This window comes from Sander vitreus, chromosome 6, assembly GCF_031162955.1.
Source record: "Sander vitreus isolate 19-12246 chromosome 6, sanVit1, whole genome shotgun sequence".
NCBI lineage: Eukaryota > Metazoa > Chordata > Actinopteri > Perciformes > Percidae > Sander > Sander vitreus.
In genome coordinates, this window is record NC_135860.1 from 23,102,679 (window position 1) to 23,115,724 (window position 13,046).

At 40.3% G+C, this 13,046-nt stretch overlaps 1 protein-coding gene across 4 annotated transcripts in view; it reads left to right on the forward strand.

Moving 5' to 3' along the window:
• trak1a (trafficking protein, kinesin binding 1a) overlaps positions 1–13,046 on the forward strand; it is a 42,115-nt gene that overhangs the window by 17,394 nt on the left and 11,675 nt on the right. For 3 of the 4 annotated variants that reach the window (XM_078253490.1, XM_078253487.1, XM_078253488.1), the window contains 11 exons: positions 4,817–4,893; positions 6,446–6,562; positions 6,745–6,845; positions 7,247–7,355; positions 8,201–8,279; positions 8,425–8,555; positions 8,716–8,790; positions 9,371–9,508; positions 9,607–9,683; positions 12,133–12,372; positions 12,713–13,041. In XM_078253490.1, coding sequence (XP_078109616.1) covers positions 4,843–4,893; positions 6,446–6,562; positions 6,745–6,845; positions 7,247–7,355; positions 8,201–8,279; positions 8,425–8,555; positions 8,716–8,790; positions 9,371–9,508; positions 9,607–9,683; positions 12,133–12,372; positions 12,713–13,041 — 1,447 coding nt within the window. In that variant the 5' untranslated portion in view covers positions 4,817–4,842. Of the gene's footprint in view, positions 1–455; positions 1,011–4,816; positions 4,894–6,445; positions 6,563–6,744; positions 6,846–7,246; positions 7,356–8,200; positions 8,280–8,424; positions 8,556–8,715; positions 8,791–9,370; positions 9,509–9,606; positions 9,684–12,132; positions 12,373–12,712; positions 13,042–13,046 lie in introns of those variants that run through there. The other variant, XM_078253486.1, reaches the window with a different exon arrangement.

Sequence of the window (13,046 nt, forward strand, 5' to 3'; positions counted from 1 at the left end):
CGAAGCAGGTTTTTTATTGTTGCTCTGCCCTTTTGTCACCATAGAGGCTGAACTGGACTGTACCAACTTAGTTTCACACGAGGGTGAGTTGTTAAAAGACTTGCTTTGAATTGGATTCGATGTCTACCTGAGAAACGGGTGTCTCTCAGCTCTGATTTGCTCCTGTTGGTGCCAGCCTGAACCATTTCAACCTTTTAAGTGGAAAATGTTAAAATAGTTTGACAGAATGAGGATTACAGGGATTAAGATACAGATTACTTTAAATGCTCTCATCTGATGTGTTAAATCTGTTTTAACCTAGTTTAATAACTTAAAGCTAAAGCTGATGGTCAGCCTCGTCTATATACAGTATGTGTCTTTGTCCACCCCCCTGTCTGTGGTAAAGTAGAGTAGTCCATTCACTGACCAGTCACAGAGGAGACGGGGAGGAGTCAGGTTATCTGGTTGTCTCGTAGAACCTCAGGGGACAAACGATACACACACTTTTGGAAACTCACTCAGCAGACATTACTTGGTACTTGACAGATATACACAGACAGACTTACACAGACAAACGTTGCCAGTAATGTACAATGGAGTGTTTAGAGAGACATACTGTATACACTATACACATCTGTTGTCCTCTTCGGAATAAACACTTTGTTAGATGTGTACTTTCACATCTAGGCACACACAGATTAGGTATTGATTCATAGATTAAAAAACACCCGCACCCACAAATGCACACAGCCTAGGTAGGAGCCATGGCGTGGCACCTGCAGGCTTTGTGGTTTAGTGGATAGCCTTCGTGCCAGAGTGGAGGATGGCACTGCTCACAGCTGCTGGCACTGAGGACGAGCTGGAGTACTCGTACCAGCCAGAGGAGGACCAGGAATATGTCTGTCATGAAAGCTCGCAGCAGGAGGAAAAAGAAGAAGAAGAGGAAGAGGAGTATGTCTGTCTCCCCGATCATGGAAGCACAGAGCAGGAGGAGGAAGAGATGGATGAAGAGCAACAGGTTCTGTGTGAAGGTAGACTTCTTTGTAATCAAGAGCATCATCTGTTGTGCTCTTCTCCTTGGTTCTCGCTAGTCTCTGTGCTAGCTTGTTTAGTGTATCGGAGCTTTTGTAGCGAGATCCTTCAGTCTTAATTAATTTGTTCTGAAGCTATGTGGATTCTAAAGGGGCTTATTTGATACCTGTGTAACCCTAAAGATGGTATTTTGTCTCCTGTGGGCTGTGGCTTTATCCTGCAGGTGCAGTCCCTAATGTTAATGTTGATCTCAGCGCTGCATGGTCCAGTTGCCTGCTAATGTGACATGTTCAAACATGGGCTTGGCTCTTTATTTCAGCTGTCACTTCAGTGCCAAGTGCCAGCTTGCTACAGTTTAATACTTGTTAAAAAAAAAAAGGTTAGGTTTTTAGCTTGTGTTTAATCGCTTTGAGATTTGTTTTAGGGTTGAGTAGTTCTGAATAGTTTTTTTTTTAAACAACCATGATTGGTCACTTTGCAGTATTTGGGTCAGTGCATGAGACAGTGATGTTACTGTGGCATAAACATGTTTTTTTATTGTGGCAATTAAGATGAGTTTCAACTCTAGTCCAATAAGGAAATGGTACTCAATGATTTATACTTACATTATATTACATTTTAACAGTTCCACACAGGCTTTGGGTTATTGAATAGAATAATAAGGGCTCCTTTCTGTCTGTTGTCTTGGTGTTTGTTTGTTGTCCTTGAACCTGTGTGTTGTCTGTTGCCCAGTGGCAACAGGGGGGCTGATGGAGCCAGAACTCCAGACGTCTGGCTCCATCCCCCCAGCGGCAATGCAGACAGACAGAAAAACCAGGAGTCTGCTAATAGGTCCTTATTGAGCTTTAATTACATTTCAACTCAGAACTCGGAGTCACCAAACTTATCTATTAATAAGGTTGAACCAATATAGCTGTTTTAACATTATACTGTACCTGTTGTGGTCTAGATGGGTACTGATGAATACGACTAAACATTTGATTTCTCCTCTCCTTTGTCATCCTCCTGGCACAAGAAAGAAAGTAAGGGGGGGAGAGAGAGCGAGAGAGAGAGCATCAGTCTTAAGTTACCTGCTCTCCATATAAAACCAAGAAAACATCCAGATCACATTACAATATTAAGTTACATCTACTTTTACTGAATGTAATGTACGTAACTGTTGCCTTCTCTAACCTCTGTCTTCACCTTTTCTATTACTGCCCATTTATGACCCAAGTGAATTAATATAGTAAATTAGTACTAACTACGTTTACCGGTTCCTGCTTTCTTCTTAGCCTGCATACTATCTTTACACAGCAATAAGTAGAAGTGAAATATCTACTGTAATTATCAAGGCTCTCTATTGGCATACAAGCATCCATTAGTTATTTTCAGTTGTACCCCCTTATTAATCTAACTTAAGTGTTACCATGGAAATAAACCAGCTGCACCCTGTGCTATCAAGTATATAATCTCATTATAGGCCAGATAGCGTACGTGCGTGCGTGCGTGTGTTTCCTGGTTGTCGTCATGCCAGTTTGTTCCCTCGGTAACACTGTGCCTTAACAACTCACCCAGGAGAGAAGGTTATGTGTGTGGATGTGTTTTTTTTATTTTTTATTTTTTATAAATGATCAGGTCTGTGTGTTTGTATCATGACCAAATGCTTGCAAAACTAAGGAGTTTTGGTGCTATTTAGCAAAGGTCTGCATGGTAACATGCTAAACTAAAATGGTGAGCATGCTAAACATTATACTTGCTAAAAAGCAATTTAGCTCACAGTATTGTTATGCCTAAGCACAGCCTCAGAGTATGGCAGCAGACGATTAGTGTAGACTCTTGTTCAAGTAGAATCTCTCTAGCACCTGATGAATATGTTTGACGTGTGATGGGTTTATAGAGGGACACGGTTGGAAACCCTTCGGGGGGGAAAAAATGAGAAATATGTTGAGGTGCCCTTATTTAATCTAACAAAATGCCTCTGTGAAGCTCCTCAGTGTGGTGCTTGCTCATTCGACCTTGTCTGGCTGGAATAGAACAACGTATTTAATAATGGATGATAATGATGGGAAATATCCTTAACTAAAGCATAGCCAACTGTGTCCAGCAGCCATGAGGTACACTGCCTGTGATGAATGAGGATATGAAAATATGTTGTTTGCATTAGACAACTGTTTTGCATTCTGGAAGGCCACTTGAGTTATCTCTATTGTGTACAAACCTGATATGACGTTTGTCCTTAACGAGGGTAAAATGTTATTCCTGTGGAAACTGAGATAGTTATATTGTTCTTTGTTGTAATAGTGTGTACATCATATAATGTTGCTGTGCTTCCTGGTACTGTATGCAACTTGCAATGTTGGACATCACACATCTCCTCTCTCCAAGGTAGTGTTAAAAGTGACTAACAACACTGTTCAAAAGTAAACCTCCTCATACTCTGATATAACCCCGAAATTCCCCACCCAGTCATACCATCTACATTGAAGTGGGAATGTAACTTTAGTACAACTCAAACCAATTGGGCAACACATTTTCTAATGAACCAACAAAACCAGTCGCTCATGAGGAGCAGAGAAAATAGTTTTGTTGTTAGTCAGAATGTCCCTTATGGGTGTTTTTGCCCTGTTTTAATTAGGACCTCTGAGGTGAATAATTCCTCCAGTCTGGATTGTTAAGTGATTTAAAGTCAGAGCTTTGAATGAGGACAGAAGGAGTTGATAATGAACGTGTGCTCAAGTAGCTAACTAGCAGGTGTGGCTTCTCACATAGACCGCTGTGTCTACATTCTGTTGCTTATCTTTTCTGAATCTCTTGGTATGAAGGTTGATGAATAGTGAGCTGTATATGAGTATAGTAGAGGGAGTGTACTCCTTACAAGGCATGAAAACAACGCATATATGGAAGGAAGGTTCTTGTTCTCAGTCCATGAATCATTTTAATGATTCATGGACTGAGAAGAAGAAAATAGATAGCAGGGATAACAGGCACCCGTTATCACTGCTTATATCATTTTTAGTTAGATATTCAGATTTTTAGTTAGATATTCTGGACTTAATACTCTGACTACAACTAATGCCCTCCTCATGCATCATCATATATTGACGGTAAATACTGGCAACACCCCTCTTCATAATGCAATACAATTTAACAGCGCCATTAAGTTTATCAACATCTCTATATCAGTTTAAACAAAAAAACATTACGAACTTAATGTAGTTAGATTTTGTGTAGGGCTGCTGTATTAGACTGCATTAGTTTTAGGTAGGTGTACCTCATAAAGTTGCAAACTGGAAATCTACTTTTAAGGCAAGTTAATATGCAAAGAGGTTCATTATTAAAAAGATACAGCATTTTAAAGAATAGGCATCAAGTCACACGTCAGTTATTGTGTATCCTACATCATATTCAACCACAAGGTGTTATATACCGTTGATGTGGATAGAAAGTAGATTTTTAAGTTATTCATGCTTTATAAAACCTAGTTCAACGGAGGTATATCTCCTGAATTGTGTTGGCTATAGACATTACAAATTGCACACATTTTATCCTGAAATGCACTGTAAGCTCATTTAACATATTTTGTCACCAAAAGTTTTGAGTGCAGAACATCGACTGTTTCAACAAGGGTTGTGCTATCATACAGTTATAACTACTGTAAACAAGAGCTGAAGATGTTGTTTTGCAATCATGATACCTTGGATAAATGTTATATCGTCACAAATTTAATACAAGGTTTACTATTGTGATTTATTATTGACTGCATCGACAAATCTTATTTCGGGTATTTTGTATTGATCCTTTTTCTTTCTTTGTGTCTGTGCAGTACTGTGTGCTGACAGAGTGGGCCAGATGACGAAGACCTATAGTGACATTGATGCTGTCACTCGACTGCTGGAAGAGGTAAGATCATGTCGAGTAAGATCAGTTAAAGTAGAAAAAACACAAAGGACTACAGTATATGCAGACTGTGAAGTACTTTGGTCAAAAGTTAATATGTAGTCTGATAGTCTAAACACATGTTCCTTTATGAGGTTCGTGGCAAAGGAGGTTTGATGGAACCACATCATAAAACTGTCGGCAGCTGATATTCAAATCTTACTGATTGACATAAGCCGCTGGTGAGGAACTCAGCCGGCTTTCTCTGCATGAATAAAAATTGTGAAAATAGAATTGTGTCATTGTTAAACAGACCATGACATTTAACAGCCAGCCAACAATTGACTAAACATGGTAATCAAAGATGGCACACCATCAACAAACAGACTGGAAAACCGTTTTTACACTGTGAGAGATCGTTGCACTGACCTCCATTGCTTTGGTTGACAATGCATTCATATTCAACATTCAGAGTTTTGTAACACTAAACTAAACCTCCTAATCTAAATAGGTATGGACTTGTCAGTTGCTTTTGTGTTGTGCAGTATCACTTTAAGACCAGTAATAATTCCAGAAATGCTTGAAAACAGGAGTGCCTGGCAGTCATTTGTACAGATTCATAATAAGCTTTTAATTATGCAGTTGTTTAGTGTTGGGTGGTGGGAGTGTTCTGGTGCATCAATGGCTTTTCATTTAGAAGACATTTGTGCTGTTGCAGTCAATAAGAGGTTGAGGTATTAAAGCTTTAGTGCGTAACTTTTTTTATATTAATTAACGTCCGTTACATTCAAGCCATTGCCAAATGAGGTGATACAAAGCTAATTAAGACTATCAGCTCCACACAACTCTCTCTGTATTTCTCAGTATGGCTGTGTTCAGAAGATTGTGGCATCCGGTGACTTTCCTGCGCAGAAACTCGAGTGAAGAGTCCATGTTTTTTTTATCCTCCATGTCCTCCTTGGCTACTAGCAACTGCGTGGAGGAGGGGTGGGGGTGGTTCGTGATCACAGAAGGCTGCATCATTCATCAATGTTGTTGTCATTACTTAGAATTCCTCATGGGGGCGACATAAACTATACAAAGACACTGCAGTTGTCCTTGTAGAGTAATGTGTGTGGACATTATGTTGTGATTCTGTCCACCCTCTGTTGTTTATTTCTTCATTCCACCTTCTCCTTGCTGAGGTATTATTATATACGTTTTAAACTCGCTTCTGCTGCATGTCCTTTACATACATTATTCCTAGAGGACCCATTTACACTGCCATCATTTTAAAGGAATAATTTGACATTTTTGGAACCACTCATAGTTAGGTGAAAAGATCAATACCACTCACTTATCTGTCCATTAAATATGCAGCAGGAGCCAGCAGCCAGTTAGCTTAGCATAAATACTGGAAACGGGTAAAAACTGCTAGCCTGGCTCCAAAGGTAAGAGTGGTATCAATCTTCTCATCTAACTCGCGACAAGAAAGCAAATTAACATATTTTCCCATAATGTCAACTCATTTGTTTGTCTGTAATGTTTTCAACTCTTTGCTGTGAGAACACTAAACAAAGTCTTTATCTCGGTGCAGAAAGAGCGCGACTTGGAGTTAGCGGCTCGCATTGGCCAGTCACTGCTGAAGAAAAACAAAGCCCTCAGTGAGAGGAACGAACTGCTGGAGGAGCAAGTAGAGCACATACGAGAGGAGGTACACATTTGTCACTTTGTCATTTTAGTAAGAGTCGCTCCGAGGTGGTTGGGCATGTCTTAGAACATGCAAAATCTGTGTAATGGTCTGTTGCAGTCTGACATGTGAGTTGTAGCCATGCCTTTTTTTTTTTACTTAAACTGTCCTCTGTCTACATGTCTTCATATTATATTCCACGTAAGGTATCTCAGTTGCGTCACGACTTGTCCATGAAAGATGAGCTGTTACAGTTCTATACCAGCGCTGCCGAGGAAAGTGAGGGGGAGTCTACCACATCCACACCGTGAGTCTCCTTTCATTCACCTCTCCTCTTCTTGGTAAAATAGTATGCAGTGCAGTTTTGCATTGGAATTCAAGTGTGATGCAAAAAAACACTCCCCTCTTAAGCTTTTATAAGCTGCATGAAAGCAGTTATCAATAATTTTAGACCGCTGTTAAATATTGACTTTTTTGTTAGAAACTACATTTTTCATTTACCCTCTAATGAATCTCTTCAGAATAATGCATTCATTATATTAAGTGTTATGAGTTTCTTTGTGGGGAAAAAATAACAATATGTAAATGTGATGGGGGGCATCACCACTACTGCTATAATGAGCATTTCACAAAGTAATGGCTGACTGATTGACCTGCTGATTCACATGTTTCTCTCTCGTGTGTGTGTGTGTGTGTGTGTGTTTACAGTGTGCGTCCCAGTGAAAACAATGTGTCATCTCCAATTGTTTTCCCCCTGGACTCGTTGCAGAAGAAACTCAAAGATCTGGAGGAAGAAAACAAGTCTTTGCGATCTGAGGTACACGCACACATTCACACACAGGCTCCTGCAAACACACAATATTTTTTTTAATAAATAGTTAAAAGCATAATAAGTAAAGAGTTATTATTAGCTGTTTGTTATCACACAGAGTTTAACTTTGGCCCCTCCTCTCTGGCTCAATGGCCAGAGAGAGAGTGCAGCGTGCACAACCTGCATGCTGTTATTGGCTGGGGGTTACACACCTACGTGGGGCCCAAAGGCTCTTTGTTACCACCCATGAACGTCACAACTGACCAAAAAAATTTATGAAAATAAGACACAATCCAGGCAGATGGCAGGGTCTTTGCAGATCCAGACACACCACCACACACACTTCTAGTGGGTCATAAGTGATGATTGAGAGGGATTACTTTTGTATTAGTCTATACATTGTTTTTAGGAAAATCTGTTACATAGTATACCTTTAATACATTTCAGCACACGTTTTCTGCTTTGTTTTTAGAGTAAATCTATATTATTGCATTACTTATCAAAGTACAATTGCATGAAAATATTGTTTCCAAAAATGTTAAAACCCCATGTAATAGTGAGCGTTGCCAAAGTTCAAGCGAAGAATAATAATCATCAAAATCTAATTTGTTACTTTTGTTTATTTGTATAGGAAAGTACACATTATCAACATTGATGTCAACAAAACACAAAAATCCTGAAGTCTTGTTTAATTTATTTTGTTGGCAGCATTACTGTTTGTGTTCCTTAGAATGACTTACAGTCTATTAGTGCCTTTCTGGATATCTTTCAGGAGAAGTTATTTATTGGGGTGATTAATAATGTCTGCAGTGCGTAGTATTGATTAGTTATGTCTGTTTTGTGTTTTTCAGGCCAGTCATTTGGAGACAGAAACTATCTGCTATGAGGAGAAAGAGCTGCAACTTGTCAATGACTGCGTCAAAGAACTACGTGAGTATTGGACTTACTGAAGTCATATTATGCTCAATGTTATATTTGTCAGCAACTTTCTCACTGTCTACAGGCAGTGAGGCAGTAGAGAGCCCGTTTTCTTTGTAGATTCTCACTTTTGATGAACACCTGTTGATGTTTCCAGGTGATGCCAACGTGCAGATTTCCTCTCTGGCTGAAGAGCTGGCTAGGAGGACTGAAGACGCCTCCAGACAGCAGGAGGAGATCACACACCTCCTCTCCCAGATTGTAGATCTCCAGAAGAAGGCCAAGATGGTATAAACCTTAAACTGATCATGTTAAATATAATTTTAGTATTCAAAGAATGTCACATTGGTTATTTATATTTTGTCTTATTAATGTCTGTGTAAAATGCAATGAGACTGAATACATTGGATGTTTTTATATACCCTCTTTTTGTCTGTGGTGTTTGTAGTATGCCGTGGAGAACGAGGAGCTGACTCAGCACTTAGGTGCAGCCAAAGACGCCCAGCGACAACTCACTGCGGAAGTAAGGCAAACCACAAAACCTGCCGACTACCTACATTAACAATTTAACACGATAGTCTGAGTACTTATAGCACCTCATGTGATATGTCAGATACAACACAATCATTAAAAGCACATTTCAGACCTTCATATAACAATTGCAGTACTGTTGTATGGTCCAATGTGTGAATTAGAACTTCTTCAAGACAAAGCTTAATTTAACCTACACGTCAGTTTCAATTGATTTCTTCACCATGAAAAACGTTGGATTTGTAATAAAAGACCTAAAAGTCATTAGATGTACATAGTTATGGATAAAAATCAATAACATCTGGATCACCACCAGTACCTAATTAAACTCAAAGCCTGCCTGAGAACCAAATGTTATGAGAATCTATTTATGTATTGATTTATTTATGTGTTCCACTAACAGAAAGATAAACCATTGAAAAATAACCTCCACACCAGGTGCTATTAATTAAATCCCTAATGAAAACAGAAGTACACATGCATGTTGTAGCACAGTTGTTTGCGTAACAGTTTCTTATTTCTAAATTCCTTCCAATCTCGTCTCTCTTGATCTTTCTTTTACTGTCCTCCAGTTGCGAGAGTTGCAAGATAAGTATGCAGAGTGCATGGAGATGCTGCACGAGGCTCAGGAGGAGCTGAAGAACCTGAGAAATAAAACTCTACCACTCAGCACAACGAGGCGTTTCCATTCTCTGGGTCTGTTCCCAATGGTGAGCTTCTATTCTTTTACATGTCTGTCGGAATCACAGCATCTCCATGGTTTCAGTTGCTACAAAATCATTTTACCTTTTTTTGCCTTCTTCTCCAGGACTCTCTGGCAGCAGAAATAGAGGGGACCATGAGGAAGGAACTTCAGATGGATGATCCAGATGTAGAAGAGCAGAGGTAAGGCTCACCTTAAAATGAAAACATAAAGGGTTGTTAATGACTAACTTCAGTGAAATGTTCAGGGTTGATGTACTAAAACTCTTAGGCACTGTTTACACGACAATGCTCGCGGGTGAAAACGGCTAAATATTTTATCAGATCTGCCTTTCGTTTAGACAGCGACGGCGTTTTTGGGGCTTAAAAAGGCAAAAAAGTGAAACCACCCTCCAGAGTGGAAATCTTAAAAACGCTCCACCGTCTTCGTTCCCGTCTAAAGGGTAAAAACGTCCTGCTCCCATACTTCTTTACGCCCATGGCCACTCAGCCGTTGGGTATCCGCAGCCTGCCTATACTTGGTTCGGATGGCTTTCAGCTTTGATGATATCTGACTTTTACAGAGTGCCTTTCTCGTGTGGATATGACGTCCCTCCAGGTACAGGATACTGCTGAAGAAATTCAGTCCATATGTCTGTATATTTTGACTGGCAGGACTCCCAGTCCATGCCCTGTTGTGCCTTTGTGGCTTTGTAAATAACTCCACCTCCTCGTCTGTCCGGACAAAATTGTCAGCTTTTGTTGTTCGATTCGACATGTTTTGGTTTCGCGCTACTAGGGAGAGAAGTAGAAGGAAGGTTCTACGCAGGCGCGCGGACTTGGTGGTGTTGTGTGGCAGTGCTTCACACTACCTCCTAGCCGCCTGGTGTGCATACTACATCGAATTTCACACACTTTTGCGTCACCATATGCATGCAGATCCCCCCCCAAAAAAAAATGCTTGTCTAAACGCTTAATAAAAAGTGATAACGCAACGCTACTTTTGCGGTTTCTCTTCAGATCGTTTCCGTCTAAACATAGCCTTAATTGAATATATACAGATGTGTTCAGAATAATAGCAGTGTGTTTAAAAAAAAGTGAATAATGCTCAAAATCCTTAGAATAGCTTTTAATTCCATAATATATATGCATTGGGAACACTGCACATTCAATTCCAAATCAAAACATGACCAAAATTGATCAAGTTTGTGTTATACCTTTACAGAAAGTTGAAGAAAAAGGAATATTAGGCTGTTAAAAAAAAAGCAGTATTTGCATTTTTCTTTACAAACTCAAAACATTTACTGTATGAACTGAAAGATGTCTCAAGGGTTTGCTTTACTTTGAATCACTGCACTAATATTTAGTTGCATAACCATTATTTCTGAGAACTGCTTCACATCTGTGTTGCATGGAGTCGACCAACTTCTGGCACCTGTGAACAGGTATTCCAGCCCAGGACGATAGAACTACATTCCACAATTCCTCTGCATTACTGGGTTTTGCCTCAGAAACAGCATTTTTGATGTCACCCCACAAGTTTTCTATGGGATTGAGGTCTGGGGATTGGGCTGGCCACTCCATAACATTAATCTTGTTCATCTGGAACCAAGACTTTGCTCGCTTACTGGTGTGTTTTGGGTCATTGTCTTGTTGAAAGACCCATTTCAAAGGCATTTCCTCTTCAGCATCACCTCTTCAAGTATTTTGATGTATTGAAACTGATCCTTGATCCCTGGTATGCGATAAATAGAACACCACAGTATGAGAAACATCCCCATAACATGATTTTTGCACCACCATGCTTTACTGTCTTCACAGTGTACTGTGGCTTGAATTCAGTGCATGGACAATTAAAAAAAGAACAATTTTGCTCTCATCAGTCCACAGAATGTTGCCCCATTTCTCCTTTGGCCAGTCAATGTGTCCTTTTGTTAATGTCTTTTTTTCAGCATTGGGACTTTGCGGGGGCTTCTAGCTGATAGCTTTGCTTCACATAGCCTTCTCCCGTTCGTAACAGTACTCACATGTAACTTTAAGTCTTCTTTGATTTTCCTTGAGCTGATCATTGGTTGAGCCTTTGCCATTTTGGCTATTCTTTGATCCATTCGAATAGTATTTGACCGTTTTTTCCCACGTCGTTCAGGCTTTGGATGCCATTTCAAGGCATTTGAAATCATTTTGGCTGAGCAGCCTATAATTTTCTGCACTTCTTTATATGTTTTCCCCTCTCCAATCAACTTTTCCTCAGTCCGCTGTTCCTCAGAGTAATGTCTGGAACTACCCATTTTGCTGAGTGTTTCAGTGTGAAATGCATTATAAACAGCATGCACAACATTTGCTTTCTTCCTCCCTTAAATATGGCCCATATTTGACACCTGTTTCTTCACAGAATCAATCACCTCACTAATTGAACACAACACTGCTATTATTTTGAACATGCCCCTTTCAATTACAGATTCAATTACACAGAATGAGCAGCATGCATGTCATGACTGTTGGGTCTGTTGGTTTTCTATGACTCTACAACACTTACCAGTAAATTATTTGCCATTTAGAAATATCACTTCTACCAAAAAAATTGATTTATGAGGTTAGTGATGTTGGACTGCTATTATTTTGAACACAACTGTATGTGATTATGTTTCTCCAGACTACACCCAAAGCGAGTGTTCCAGACAGTGAAAAACCTGAACCTGATGCGTCAGCAGCGTTCATCGCTAGCCCCCTCCCCCCTCAACATCCCAGGGTCCAATCAGACATCATGCATCACCTCAGGGCTCTCCAGCAGGGTGGGCACGCCACGCTCCAACTCCATATATGGCAGCGAGATGGGAAGTGGGATCATCCTGGACAATAGGACTAGCAGTATCCTGGAGGGTCCAGATGATGGGTACGGACATATCGACTCTGTAACATACATTTTGGATTGTTATACGTTAGTGTTGGTTTCTTCCTCTTTGTCTCCAGTAACTAAGGACATGCCACTCAACTCTATCAATTTTTGTTGTTGTTGGCTTTTTCTATTTATTAGGATTTCTGTTAGGTTTATCTGTTTGGTGCCTAGTAACTCTAGCCTAAGTTTTAGGTTTCAGTCATTTGTTCCTGCCTTTTTTATTAATATGACACAACCGAGCAACTGAGCTTTACAAAATAACAAAACAGAGATACATAAGTGCTTTTAAAAAATCGTCAATGAAACCAAACAGTGTCAACAATGTCCCCCTGTCCAGGTCAGAGGACTCTAACAAGCGGACCCCTGGAACCCCAGGGACCCCGGGCAGCAGGGACCTGGAGGCAGCCCTGCGACGTCTGTCTCTCCGCCGAGACAACTACCTCTCAGAAAAACGCTTCTTCGAGGATGAGAGGGCGAGAAAGCAGGCTTACTTGGCCAAAGAGGAAGAAAAGGGAGGCGAAGGAAGTAGTGGAGGCCTGGCGACACCGACGGAGAGCCTGTTGTCGCTGTGCTCACATCCCTCCTTAGGAAGCGCCTGGTCGGGGTACTCATTCACAGCCAGATCCTACCTGCCGGATAAGCTGCAAATTGTAAAGCCACTAGAAGGTGAT